We start from the raw sequence: 15,060 nt of genomic DNA on the forward strand, positions 1-15,060 counted from the left end.
ATAACACCCTTCAGATCCTGGAAGAGAGTCAGTCACTAGTTTCAGTCTTGTTACCAGTTCTCTTTCATAGATCTGAGGTTTGAGTCAGTCTCACAAGGAACTTGTTCTTCCATCTCTCACTTCCTCCTAGGGCTAATTTCCTCCATCTGTCAGGCCAGCAGAAGATGGAAGATTCTGTCTTTCTGGGCCTCAGGGAATAGATAGGGCCAGGGAAGCTGACCATGTGACTCATGCTAGAGTCAGCTTGCAGGTGGTACTCAGCATTCCTGCTGAGCTGAGTGGCAAGAGGGATTATCTGGACCACAGGTCTCGAAGCCATGCCCATGTCCATGTTATTCCTGTGATGTCATCTGTTTGCTTTTGTTGTTAGCTCTCTAATAAAGAGAATGCAACTTGCCAAACTTTGAATAGAAGCTCTCAAGACTAAGGACCTTTTATTCTCTGCCATCTCTTATTTATATCTCTGTTGCCTAAGAATTTTAGCTGCTTTGTTCTTAGAGCGCTCATATTTTGGTTATAAAGAATAAATCTTTTTTTTTTTTTTTTTTTTTTTTGGTAAGGGAAATGGTTTATTGGGGAAAATCCAGCAGACCGGAGGGAAGGGGCAAAGAGGGAAAAAGGGAGAGAAGGAGAGCGTAAGAGAGAGAGAGAGAGAGGAGAGGAGCTAGCGAGGAGAGGAGAGAGAGCCGAGAGAAGAGAGAGCAAGCAGGAGAGAGCAGAGAGCAAGAGATAAGAGCCAAGAGAAGAATAAATCTTGGCCAAGATCTGACTTTAATCTGCCCCTACATAACCTCCCTAGGTGTGTACTTCCCTGAGATCAGTTATCCATTAAGAATCTCTTGGTCATTCTGAAAGCCTCATTCTTTTGCATGTAATGATAACCGGTGCCAGAGTCCTCTCTCTCTGCCCAGTAGTAGCACAAGACATTTCTGCGAATTATTCCATTCTCCCGAATACTTAGAGGTCCGTTCACTTCCAAGCTGTGACTCCATTGGCAGTTGTATTGCTCTTGGCTCTTTTTTCCAAAATGGTTTTTAAGTCACTGAGGATGAATACCTCAGAGATGACAGTGAAAGCCTCAGGTTGATGGAGCCTGTCGGGCCCAGGGCTAGACTTCTGTGTGTTCCTGGTATCCTCTGTAGGAATACTTAGAGAAGAAATGTTAGCAGTAATAAGAAGATGCCAGACAGAGAAAGGCTTTCTCTCCTAAGCTAGCCTATGTCTTACATAGTTGGTTCAGAGGTGGGCAGATATGATGCACATTTAGTTCTCTGGAGCTTTATTTGTACCAAACGAGATAGAAACAGAGGTTACCTTTCTTTCAAATATGTCAGGACCAGTCTAGCTCTCAATTGCTATGTTAGAGAATGATCAGGTGCCACTGTACAGATTCTGATATTATGGTAGAAAAGACACTGGATCTTGTGTTTGATTTTAGGTGAATAGTCGACCAGATGGCTTTGGGGACTCTCGGGAGAAGGTTGTGGCATTTGGCTTTGATTACTGCTACTGGTCAGTCAACCCAGAGGACCCCCAGTATGCGTCTCAGGATGTGGTAATGTCATGTCTTTTTCATCGCTCTCTTGATTTCTTTTATTGTTGATAGTTAAAATGTTTATTATGAAGATACTTCAAGAATATTATGAGACACTTGCACAGATTGAAAGCACTGTAATTGGCACTTTAAGGAAATTTTGGTGTAGCTGACATATTTTCAAAAGATAGGAACTCCAGTACATCAAGAGACCATTGCCTTTTCAAGCAATTATTTCCATAGTAGTGTTACTCAAAGGAAGTTATTTAAAATGTGATGGTTTTATATGTGTCTCCTCAGTTCTTCATAATTGAATAATTATTGGAAAATTAACAGGGAATCTGGGCCCTGGCTGTTTCTTACTTTGGATATTTTGATCAGAAACATGGTTTTGGTCATCAGTTCCAGAGAGAACAAAGGAGATGGGAAAAGCCTGCTTAGGGCATAGGAGTTGCTGGTGTCCTTTTAGACTTGGCCCTCAGCATGATTCAAGTGCATACAAGTTCAGGTAATGTCCTGCTCCTGTGATAGGTGAATGGGTTTACCTCAAACTTGGTCTTGTGTAATGTGCAGCAGAAGGGCCCCAGGGATGCTAGAGGCTAATATTTTCTTTGGCCTTAGGCTTGTCCTTGTGATCCTAGGTAGAATGAGAAACATACAGCTTAGTCTGTTGGCCTCCAGGGGATATAGGAAGCAGATTCTGTTGATGTGCTGTCTGAGGATGGAGAGACAGACAATAACCTTCTTCCCAGAAATCATTAGGGTACTTTGTGGCAGTCTGTCCCTAAAATATTAAAAAAACAAAAACAAAAAAACACTGTATCCCTAAAACTAGAACCTATTTGACCTTTTGTGGTTCATTATTATATTTACATATGAAAGAACACACTACAGGGGTGTTATCAGTGGGAAGTAGCATTGGAAATGGAAATATTTGGTTGCAGGGTGGGGAGTCCTGTTGCATATATTCCATTGAATAAAAAGCTGAAGTGTGTTTTTGGGCGAGAGTTGTAGTTTTTGTGAAACTTTTTCAAATTATGCGAAAGGAACATTACCAGGTCTGGGTGACTCAACTCTTAGAACTGGTTTGCTGTTGATATAGACTTCTGAAGATGATTAGATGCTTTTAAATGATGAAAGTGTAATGACCTCATTCCTTGCTTTTTAGGAGAACATGTGGAAACAAGACTAGACCACTGTGTGGGATTTGTTTTTTCAGTGGGCCCCTTCTGTTAAAATATGAGCATCCCTCCTTCATGTTCTGATACATTTCCTGTAAAATGCTCAGTAGAAAGGGGCAGGGTGGACAGTACCTGGTAGGGACTATCCTTTGGAATACGAGGATACTGGCAGGCTCAGGCTTGTCTTGTGGTATTTGACTTTTATCCCAGCACTCAAATGTATATAAGTTGTCTTGTTACTAGTATTTGTAACTGTTTCATTGCCATCTCCAAGAACAATCAGGAGCAGAACTGACTCCTAGAGAAGATGAGACTCCTATAGCAGCACACAGTGTGACTGTATTTGTGGCAACGAAGATGGTAGTCCTTGCATTAGAAAGTATAAACATTCTAATAGCTATATCAGACCTTCCTGGCCAAGGCATACCTATGCTATTCTGAACATAAGCATTATTAACTATTTTATGTAACTTAAGATAAATTATTTATTTGAAAGTTTGTTACAGAGAGCAAGTGCATGAGCTTCTATCTGTTATTTCACTCCCCAAATGGCCACAAATGGAAACGATTGTCGGAGTCCAAGCTAGAAGCTGGGAACTCTATCTAGATTTCCCATGTGGGTAGCAGTGGCCCAAACACATTAGCAGGGAGCTATATAGGAAGTGGAGTAGCCAGGATTCGAACCAGGCACTCTGATAAGGGATGCAGGTATTCCAAGTGGGGACTTAAGAACTGTGTGAACATTTTCTCCTCCATCAATGAGCCTGGGTGTGAGTTTGGTCTGAGGCTTGCATTTTACATTTATGTGGCATAATTGAATAAAGAATACCCTAGTGGAAATAAAAAGGTCATAGAAAATAATAATTCATAAATGGGATTCTTCTGTTCCCTGATAGGAAATTTACTACAAAGATCAAATGGGATTGAGACAGGAAGCCTGTCCAGAGAGATAAAACAGTGTCTCCTAAGGTTTATTGTGGCTTGTTTATTAGTTGTCTGAAGGCCTTATGGGTCCCAAGAAAAGTCAGATATGTCAGGGAAGGAAGGGAACCACAGTCACAAGTTGGAGTAAGGGCAGACGTCCCAGAATGATGGCTAACTTCAGTGCACAGGTTCTGGTCAAAGGGCTTAATTGCTTTAACATAGAAATTCAAACTGGACTTAACCTTGAGTGCTCTGACTCTGGTGCCGGCAGGGGTAGAAAAGATAGACCATCATAAAATATTAGGACTGGGGGCAGGAAAGAATTTAGATGTTACCAGGTCGTCTTTTCTGTAGTGCTTATAATCACATTTGAGGGGAGAGGAGGTCAGTCTTACTGAAGTATAGTTTATATACAATAAAATTGGCCTTTTTAGTGTATAGTTCTATGAGTTTTGATAATACAGGTGTGCAACTGACCTCCAATATATGAAATAGGCAGTATACAATGCAATCCATTCTGGAAATTGTTTGATGTCTCTTTATAATCCAGCTGTCTCTCCTACCACCAACATCTGGCCACAAGCAATTTATTTTCAGTTTTGCCTGTTCCATAATGTCATATAAATAGGATTATACAGTAAGTAGCCATATGAATCTGGCTTCTTTCACTTAGCATGATTCATCTCTGCTGTTATTTATATTATATCACATCTTTTAAACTTAATTCAGACTTAGTTGAATCACCTGCTCACGGAAAAAGAATCTTGTGGCTTTGGAAGCCTGGATTCTGACTGCAAAGGGTGAAGGGCCAAGTTCCTGGAGGACAGTGCCTCTCTCTCCCTGAGTATCTTCTTGAAATAGAGCACTGATTTCATATATCAAATATCTGAGAAATACCCAGTTATTTTTTCAATGAGTTTTGAGTGAGTGGATATTGAGTGAAAATCCAAATATCTGGCTTTAGGGGGACATTTTTCTTGGTGCTGTAACCAGTATCATTCGTGATCATTAGACTGTTGCTAGATTACTCGCCTTTGTTACTACAAATTTGAAATGCAGGAAAAATTTCTATGAATTCATTTTAGGTCAGGGTTTCCTGGTACAAGGCCACACCCACAACTGGGTATTTTCAACAACACAAGAGCCTTTTCCCGGAGCGTTTCAGGAATTTGAGCAACATTATAAGACAACATTCACAGATAAGATGTTGACAATGATATCGTCTGTTCAGTGTTGGTGCTGTCTCAAAGCCTGTTAGAATTTGAAGGGAACTTAGTTATCTAGGCCAGGGTTTTTCAAGCTCAACAGTATTGACATTTGACCAGATAATTCTCTGTTGGGGTGATCTATCCTGTGCATTATAAAATGGTTAGCATTCCTGACTTCTACACACTAGGTGCCAGTAGCAGACCTCCAGTTCTGGCAATCAAAAATGTCTTCAGAGGCCAAAGTTGTAGCACAGCAGATTAAGCCACTGCCTGCAATACCAGCAGCCCATATGGGCACTGGTTCAAGTCCCAGCTGCTTCACTTCCAATCCAGCTCCCTGCTAATGGGCCTGAGAAAGCAGTGTAAGATGGCCCAAGTTCCCCCCGCTACCCATGTGGGAGATCCAAACGGAGTTCCAGACTCCTGACTTTGGCCTGGTCCAACCCTGGCCATTGTGGCCATTTGGGAGTGAACCAGTGGATGCAAGATATCTTTCTTTGTCTTTCCTTCTCGCTCTATAACTCTTGCCTTTCAGATAAAAATAAATAAAGCGATGTAAAGTGTCCTACCAATTGCTTGGCATCTAGGATTTCAATTAAGTAAGTTCAAAAATGCTATGACTTGGATCCCTGTTCTGATTATAGTTGTCACAATGCAAGAGAATCGAGGCCTATAGTTTTTTTTTTTTTTTTTTTTTTTTTTAAGAGTTGAATTAGATTTGGAAGTCTCTTCTCTGTGGCCAGTGCTGTGGCACAGCAGGTTAAACTGCCACCTGCAATGCTGGCATCTGATGTGGGTGCCAATTTGAGTCCTATCTACTCCACTTCTGATCTAGTTCCCTGCTAATGCACCTGGGAAAGCAGTAGAAGATGGCCCAACTGCTTGGGCCCCTGCTACCCATGTGGGAGACCTAGAAGAAGCTCCTGGCTTCAGCCTGGCCTAGCCTCAGCTGTTGAGGGCATTTAGGGGAGTGAACCAGTGATGAAAGATCCCTCTGTTTCTCCTTCTGTCTGTAACTCTGCATTTCAGATAAGTAAATATTTTTTAAAAATAGAAAAAGAAAATCTCTGAATCTGGTTATGATCCCTTCTGGGCCCAGTGCACTCTGCTTGGAAAACCAAACCAACTTCCTTTTTTTTTGGTGGGGAGCATCTGTTGGAGCAGCTTAAGTGTGTCGTGTTTGGGTGATGGTGTGTTTGTAAAACTTTCCGTTAGGAGCATTAGCTCAGCTTTACCCACCAAGGACTGTAAGTGTTCAAAACAAATGCAGACTGAATCAACAAAAAGAATGTGCAAGAACAAAGAGCAACCCAGCCCTTTGTGGAAAGCAGTTGCTTCTATTCTTCTGGGAATCTATCTTAAAATAGTTTATTTGGCTCAAGCGAAATATCCAAAACACTTGTAGCTTTTCCAGAAAAAGAATTGTGTGAGTGAATAGCAAGATTTTCCCCCCCATAATCACTGAATCAAAAACTGAGATAATAGCAGTGATTGTGCTTTTTTGTTGCACTATTTTTTGGTCCACAATACACTAAATACAACAGGGAGAGTACATCACTGCCCACCCTCAAGAGCACTGATTGAGAGAGAGAAGGGTTACAAATTCTGTGGCAAATATTTCCTGTAGTTCTAGGCTTCAGGATGAGGATGTCAGAGACTTGGAGAAGCTTCAGAGGAAAACCACAGGTTCCCAAAATGTTTAAAAGGCTGGACTGCAGGAACCAAGAGGAAAGCCACTGTTAGTGGAGTAACCCTCATGTGTTTTTACACATGGTTACTTAATGAAGGGCTGTTTGTCCAGAGATAGAAAACAGAAGTGATAATGTTCTCTAAGTTCAGAACACAGTGGAGCATGACAGCCAGCTGGTCTTCATCTCCATTACAGTGAAATAGAGGACTCCATGGTAGAGAATTTTAATAATTAGGACATAAGAGTAACTTGTGCAGAAGTTTTGAATCCTGACATGTGATTTGACTTCAGAGTTACAGAGTGTAACTATTAGAAGAAATGCTGTAGAGATTATTTATTATTCTTACTTTAAAACTGAGGGCCTAGAGAAACAATCACAGAAAAAATTATTTTTTCTTCTTTTTTGACAGTTCAGTTGTATTTTGATGTTTCAGGGACGTGTATATTGCTTATTCTCATGGCAGGAGCCGTGAACAGAAGTTCAACATGGCAGTTAAGGTGTGGCTCGCAGAATTTCAAGCCAAGATCTTGTTTATTTTACTTTTAAAAGTTTAATTTATTTGAGAGGCAGAGAAATGACAGAGAAAGATCCTCCATCCATTGGTTCAGTCCTTAATTGGATCCAACAGGTCAAAGTGAGGAGCCTGGAACTCAATCCATGTTTCTCACCTGAGTGGCAGGGACTCAAGTATTTAAGCTGTTAATCTGCTGCCTTCCAGGGGTACATTGGCAGAAAGCGGGAATCAGAAGTAGAGCCAGGATTTGAACTGCGGCACTACAATATGGCATGTGGGCATCCCAAGCGATGTTCTAACCATTATGTGAAGCACCTGCCTCTTGTTATTTGAATTAGACCTATCCCCAGCTTTGTACTCAATAGAGAAGAAGAAATTCCATGACTGCCATCTAGTAGTATGGGGGTGTACCGAATGTCTGTTATTATGGGTTAGCCAGTGCGACTGGGCTGATTAGATACTGGTGCCACAGAAGCAGCGTTTCTTTTTTTTTTTTTTTTTTTTTGACAGAGTGGACAGTGAGAGAGAGAGAGAGACAGAGAGAAAGGTCTTCCTTTTGCCGTTGGTTCACCCTCCAATGGCCGCCACGGTAGGCGCGCTGCGGCCGGCGTACTGCGCTGATCCGATGGCAGGAGCCAGGTGCTTCTCCTGGTCTCCCATGGGGTGCAGGGCCCAAGGACTTGGGCCATCCTCCACTGCACTCCCTGTGCCACAGCAGAGAGCTGGCCTGGAAGAGGGGCAACCGGGACAGGATCGGTGCCCCGAGCGGGACTAGAACCCGGTGTGCCGGCGCCGCAAGGCGGAGGATTAGCCTAGTGAGCCGCGGTGCCGGCCAGAAGCAGCGTTTCTAACTGGGGACCCAGAGCCATGACAAGATGAAGACAAATGACTTACTTGCTGACTCAGCAACTAAGTAAGGGGAGGTGGGGAGAAGACTATAATCCTCCCTTCTCCTTACCTCCTGAATGTGGAGATAGGAATGAAGGCTTTGGGGAAAGAGTGCAGAAGGTGGAAGAGTTACTGAAACTGAAGGATGTCCTTGGAAGTGCAAAACAAGAGGGAAACATGAAGAAACTAAGGTGAGGAGGAAATTGAGAGCTCACAAAATGGGCTAGTACTGTTAGGATCATACCACTTTTTGCAGTAGATGTTATCTGCATTTTAGGGATAGAAACAGGCCTTGCTTAAGGCCCCCCAACCTAGTGACAGAACCAGCAATCAAAACGCTTGACTGTGAACTCATGAGTCCAAGCTCTTAAACCCTATGCCTCACACAGCTTTATTTCTGCTTTTCTAGTACTATACATCTTAAAAGATCAATTAAAGGCTAATGTGTAAATTATTCAATGAATAGTTTGGTAGGTGACAGACGGTGTAGGAGTCTGCCTTCTTGAGTATTGCTGCCTGTTTGGGGGAGGCGCTGTAGTCTGCCCGAGTGGGAGAACTGCAAGTTTCTCTGCACCCACTTTCTCTGGTGCATGTGTCTGCTAGCTGGGGTGCTGTGGGTGTCAAAGCATTTCTCATGCATATTTGCAGAGCTGTGTACATTCCATCGTTACTACTGTTTCTTTCAAACCAAGATGGAAGACAGAATAGAAGGGGCAGAAACTTATAAAAAAAAGCCTTTTTGTGCAAGAATTGGATGGGGCACTGCAGGCTGAGTGGGGGCAGGGAGACTACCATGAGTATTTCATTTCAGTAGGCTTCCTCTGCCAGCGGCACAGCTGCTCAACTCCGTAAGCGTAACCATGGGCTGGATTTTAAAGGAATAAGGTCATTCTTTTGGCTTCATCTGACTCTTTATCCTCTTTAGAAACTTGACTGTGAATCTTTAAAGAATAGCTTTCAGACTCATAAAAAGATCTGAAGGAGGGAAATCTTTAACACTTGATGTTTGCTGTACAGTTTCCTGTACAGAAATAAACAACAAACTAGAGAAATTTAAAAATGCAAAAGGTTGTTTGGGTTTTCCCCCTGCGAGATCAGGGTGACAGGAATCCTGGTAGTAGCTGGAGCCCTTGAGATCCAGGCTGGTGAGAACAGCTGTCTGTAGGGGCGGCACCCCCAGTGATTAATGGGCACTTGCCCACCCAGCAAAGAAAGATACAGGGTTCCTAAGGCAGTTGTTCTAGACATTATCCACATGTTCTCTTGTTTACATCTTTAATGTGGAAAAACTGCTTATTATACCCCTTCTACCCCTTACACTTGGTTTATCCTGGAGTTTAAGGGGGCTCTCAGTTAAACACTTGAAGAGAGTGTGATGCCAATGATTACTTTGAGAGTTCTTATAAAAACTGACTTGTAAAATCAACTAAACAAGAGGACATAATGTGAAAGCAGATCTGTGTGTCCGACAGAGAAGACAAGCTTCTGGGACGCTGCCGTGTGTTTCACCGAGTGCTAAGTTTTCCTCCCACAGAACTGCACAGTCTGCACCCAGGGACTCTCAGCACATTTTCCGTAGCCAATGAAGCTGACCAACAAGAGGCATCTTTTAAATGCACTGCTCAGGGAAGGAGTCAAAGTATGGAGAAATAAATAGAACTAGCCTCTCTCTAGCTCTGTGGTTAGCAGAAAACGGACAACAGCATTAACCAGTGTCAGGTAATTATCTAGTTTATAAATAGTGTGTTATAAAGACAGTAGAAGCTAATTGTAAAACAAACAATACAGGACATAAAAAGCCTTCTGCTACACCTCCCCACCTGCCACATTCTTTACAGGTAACCACTGTCTGCATTTTCCTTGGTATCATCCTAGGTATCATTTTTCCCCCATTTCATTTATTTATTTATTTGTAAGGCAGAGTGACAGAAGAAGAGACAGAGATCTCCCATCTGCTGTTTTACTCCCTAGATGGACACAACAGCCAGGGCTGGATCAGTCTCTCACGTTGGTGGCAGGGGCCTAAGTACTTGGGTCGTCATCTGCTGCTTTTCCAGGAGCATTAGCAGGGAGTTGGATTGGAACCAGAGCAACCAGGACTCAAACTAGCATTCTGACACAGAATGCCAGCGTTGCAAGTGGCAGCTTAACCTTCTGTGCTGCGATGTGAGGCCCCAATTTCCCCCCCCTTTTTAAGAGGGAATAAAGAGATTGATATAGAATAATATATATATATAGCATAATAAAGAAATCGATCTGCCTGTCATAAATCTTGCAGATATTTTCCCTGCTGACACTTTACTATTTTGCTTTTGATTTGCATATGTGCAGTTTTAAAAAATGTTGTCAAATTTAGCAGCTCTTCTCTATGGATTCCTGGTGTGTTAAACTTAGAAAGGCTTTCTTTCTATGGGGCCGGTGCTGTGGCGCAGCGGGTTAAAGCTCTGGTCTGAAGTGCCAGCATCCCATATGGGCGCCGGTTCTGGTCCCAGCTGCTCCTCTTCTGATCCAGCTCTCTACTATGGCCTAGGAAAGCAGTGGAGGATGGCCTAGGTCCTTGGGTCCCTGCACCCACATGGGAGACCTAGAAGAAGCTCCGGCTCCTGGCTTCGGATTGGCACAGCTCCAGCCATTGTGGCCACCTGGGGAGAGAACTGGCGGATGGAAGACCTTTCTCTTTGTCTCTACATCTCTCTGTAACTCTGTCTTTCAAATAAATAAAATAAATCTTAAAAAAAAAATACTTTCTCACTCTGAGATTATACTCATAAATGTCTTTACTGTGTATGTGTGGTTTTAAAATTTTTTTCTGGTATGCTAATGCATTTACCTCTCTCTCTCTCTCTCTCTCTCTTTTTATTTGAAAAGTAGTGTGACAGAGAGAGAGATCTTCCATTTGCTGGCTCACTCTTCAAATGTCCACAACAGCCAGGAGCCAGGAACTCCATCTGGGTCTCCCATGTGAGTGGCAGGAATCCTAGTATCCTAGTATCATCTGCTGTCTCTCAGGCACATTAGCAGGGAGCTGGATAGGAAACAAAGGTGGGACTCAATCCCAGGCATTCCAGTATATAGAATTCAGGCTACCAAAGTAGTGGCTTAACCTGCTGCACTGCAGTGCCCACCCATGGTTTTATCTTTTTTTAAATTTAAATATTTAATTAATTTGAAGGTTTTTGGTGTAAGAAATGAAGCAGTATTGTAACTTTTTGTTGTTGTTGTTGTTCCTGGATAGCTAGACCATGTCCCAGTACCAATAATTTATAAGATTTTACATTTTTTGTGGTCAGTATTGTAGTGTAGAGGGTTAAGTTGCCGCCTGCAATGCTGGCAACCCATTTGGGGTGGGTTTGAGTCCTGACTGCTCCACTTTTGATCCAGCTCCCTGCTAATATGCCTGGAAGAGCAGCAGAAGATGGCTCAAGTCCTTGGGCTCTTGCACCCATGTGGGAGACCCAGATGAAGCTCCTGGGTTTGGCCTGGCCCAGCCCTGGCCATTGAGGGAGTGAACCAGCAGATGAAAGGTTTCTTTGTCTCCATCTATAACTCTGCTTTTCAAATAAATGATATCTTTAAAGAAAGATTTTATAATTTTATTTTTTAATTTGAAAAACATGAGAGAGGTAGAAAGCTCCCACATGCAGCCTGGGCCGGGTTCAGCCTAAGCCAGCAGCCAGAACCCAGGGACTCCGTCTTGGTCTCCCATATGGGTGGCAGGGACTCAACTAGTTGAGCTGTCACCTACTGCCTCCTAAGGTGTGCAGAGCTAGGACTTGAACCAGGTACTCTGATATGGGATGTAGGTATACCAAGTGGTATCTCACCTCTGTGTCAAACACCCACCCCAGGGTCTTCTTAAGAATTCTATTTTGTTCGATTGATTTTATTTTTTAAAGATTTATTTATTTGAAAGTCAGAGTTAACAGATGTGGGGTTGGGAGATTGAATGAGATTCTGTCCACTAGTTCACTCCCAGAATGACCACAAAGCCTGGGGCTGGGCCAGACGGAAGCCAGAGCCTAGAACTCCATCCAGGTTTCCCTTGTGTTGGCAAGGATCCTAGCACTTGGGCCAACTTCTGCTTTCCCAGGAGCATTCGTGGGGAGCTAGATTGGAAGTGGAGCAGCTGGGACTCAAACCTGCATGCTTATATAGGAAGCTGGTGTCGTCTCAGGCAGTGGCTAAACCTGTTATGCCACAATGTAGGCTGCCGTCTCCCCCTCTCCCACTGCCCATCCCCTGATATTTTTGTGCTACAGCAGCATCCTGTTGTAGAAGTTGTCAAATACACAGAAACCTACAATATTTTATACTACTATTTTTTAAATAAAAAAACAGTTTTTAAAATATTCATTTTGAAAGTGTTAACAGAGGGGCTGGTGCCGTGGCTCACCTGGTTAATCCTCCGCCTGTGGTGCTGGCATCCCATTTGGGCACCAGTTCTAGTCCCGGTTGCTCCTCTTCTAGTCCAGCTCTCTGCTGTGGCCTGGGAAAGCGTGGATGATGGCCCAAGTGCTTGGGCCCCTGCACCCACATGGGAGACCAGGAAGAAGCACCTGGCTCCTAGCTTCAGATCGGCGCAGCTCCGGCTTTAGCGGCCGTTTGGGGAGTGAACCAATAGAAGGAAGACCTTTCTCTCTGTGTTTCTCTCTCACTGTCTGTAACTCTACCTGTCAAATAAAAAAAAAAAAAAAAGAAGGGAGGGAGGGAGGGAGGGAGGAAGGGTTAACAGAGATCATCCATCTGCTGGTTCACTCCCCAGTTGGCCATAATGGCCAGGCCAAAGCCAGGAGCCAGAAGCGTCTTTCAGGTTTCACATGGATGGCAGGGGGCGCAAACACTTGAGCCACCTTCTGCTGCATTTCCCAGGCCATTAGGAGGGAGCTGGAGCAGAAGTGGAGCAGAACTCGAGCCACTGCTCACATGGGATACAAGCATCTCAGATGGTCGCTGAGCCAGTTGTGCCACAGTGCCAGCCCACGTTATCCTAGTTATTCTGGTTTTTGTGCTTCCTAAAAATGCCATGTATTTCCATGCTTTTGCTCATGTTGGCTCATCTTCCTAGTGTGTGTTAGTTCATCAAACCCCTCGAGTTCCTACCGTTCAAATTACTGCTCGTTCTGTTAACATGATACTTTCTCCTTAAGTCCCCATCCTTGGCTTCTCATAGTCTCTCTTTCTCTTTTAAAAATTTATTTATTTATTTGAAAGGTAGAGTTAGAGAGGCAGAGGCAGAGAGAGAGGTCTTCCATCCACTGGTTTACTGCCCAAATGTCCGCAACGGCTGGAGCTGTGCCGATTTGAAGCCAGGAGCTTCTTCTGGGTCTCCCACGTGGGTGCAGGGGCCCAAGGACTTGGGCCATCTTCTGCTTTCCCAGGCCATAGCAGAGAGCTGAATCAGATGTGGAGCAGCCAGGATTCGAATTGGTGCCCATATGGGGCAATGGCTTTACCTGCTATGCCACAGTACCAGCCCCTCATAGTCTCTTGTTACTCCCGTGTAATACTTTCTCTTTATTAACAAAAGTGAATTTTCTTTGACTTAATTACATTGAGTGATCCAGAGCTCATCTTTCTTTGAGACTAGCACAGTAAGCAGTTACGAAGCTGCCATAGTTGACAACACGTTGCATTGAGTGCTTGGGGAATATGGAGTGATGGAAGATGTGATCCTGGCCTCAAGAAGGTTTTAGACTTGTTAGAACTGCCAGGCTTTAGGCACAGAAAAAACAATAAGCAATACCAAGGTTTCCTATGTGAAGTAAATGGTGCTGGGGCTGGTGTTGTGGTGTAGGCGGTAAAGCCGCTGCCTGCAATCATGACTTCCAATCCAGCTCCCTGTTAATGGCCTGGGAAAAGCGGCAAAAGGTGGCCCAAACACGTTTGTGCCTGTTACCCGTGTGGGAGACCCAGATGAAGTCCCTAGTTTCAGCCTGGCCCAGTGCTGACCATTGTGGGTATCTGGGGAGTGAACCAATGAATGAAAGATGTCTCTCTGTGTTGCCCCCTCTTTATCTGTAACTCTGACTTTCGAATAAATTTTTTTAAAGGTACTTTGAGTACATCAGGAATCTGGAGTGATAACTTACTCATTGGTTGCTTTGAATGAGTTCAGTGGAGGTTATTTTTGTCCAAGGGAATGGCCTATCTAAGGCAGGAATGTACAAGCTATGTTTGAAGGGGTGAGATGGAGCTGCCTGAGTGGTGCTAAGAAGGTGTTGTCACAGTGCCCATTTCTCCAGGTGTTCGAGGGGACCAGGCTTGCACACTGCATTTCTGATAGGCTCAGACTCCTGGGGGCTATGAAGTACCACAGTTTCTCAGGTGCAGTGGCAAAGTGGCCTCATGAATGTGCTGAACACTTTAGGTGAGACCTGCAGATAATGGCCACGCCATTACCCCATACCAGAAGAAGGAAATGTACTTTTTCTTAGAGGACTTTTTAACCTCAGGACAGGTAGCAGTATCTCTATGATAAACGTTAATGGTGTTAGAGAAACAGCATTCCTCACTCAGCAAACATTTATTTATCTAATGTATGCAAGTCATAGGCTAGGTGCTGAGTGTGGATGTGTGTGTGTATAAGTGAGACAGAGAGAAAAAGGAGTTTGCTCAGTGGTTTTTTTTTTTGTTTGTTTGTTTTGTTTTTCTTTCTTCTTCTTCTTTTTTTTTTTTTTAAGATTTATTTGAGAGGCAGAGTTACAGAAAGACAGAGGTCTTTGATCCGCTGGTTCACTCTGCAAATGGCCCCAATGGCTGCAGCTGGGCCTGGCTGAAGCCAGGAGCCAGGAGCTTTCTCCAGTCTTCAATGTGGGCGTGGGGGCCTGAGCACTTGGGCCATCTTCTTCTGCTTCCCAGGCCATCAGCAGGGAGCTGGATTGGAAGTGGAGCAGCCGGGACTTGAACCAGTGCCCATGTGGAATGCTGGCACCGCAGGCAGAGGCTTAACCTACTCGCCACAGCACCGGCCCCTGTTCAGTTCCTTTACCTTGCTGCAGTATCTCCTTTTCTACAGAAGAGATTTTGATTTTCTAGATGTTCTAATAGGCTGTCATCTCCATGTAGTCTTCCTACCCAGAAGCTTGTTGTTTGGAGACCAGTATGTCTTCCTTTCTTTCCA

The 15,060-nt window shown here is 43.8% G+C and overlaps 1 protein-coding gene and 1 non-coding gene across 10 annotated transcripts in view; one reads left to right on the forward strand and one right to left on the reverse strand.

The window, feature by feature from the left end:
- STARD9 (StAR related lipid transfer domain containing 9) overlaps positions 1-15,060 on the forward strand; it is a 126,928-nt gene that overhangs the window by 4,180 nt on the left and 107,688 nt on the right. For all 9 annotated transcript variants that reach the window (XM_062205741.1, XM_062205747.1, XM_062205740.1 and 6 more), the window contains exon 3: positions 1,439-1,555. In XM_062205741.1, coding sequence (XP_062061725.1) covers positions 1,439-1,555 — 117 coding nt within the window. The remainder of the gene's footprint in view (positions 1-1,438; positions 1,556-15,060) is intronic.
- LOC133770828 (small Cajal body-specific RNA 16) lies at positions 4,621-4,799 on the reverse strand. Its single transcript, XR_009867510.1, has one exon. It is a non-coding gene; the product is annotated as a small Cajal body-specific RNA 16 (non-coding RNA).

This window comes from Lepus europaeus, chromosome 11 (assembly GCF_033115175.1).
Source record: "Lepus europaeus isolate LE1 chromosome 11, mLepTim1.pri, whole genome shotgun sequence".
NCBI lineage: Eukaryota > Metazoa > Chordata > Mammalia > Lagomorpha > Leporidae > Lepus > Lepus europaeus.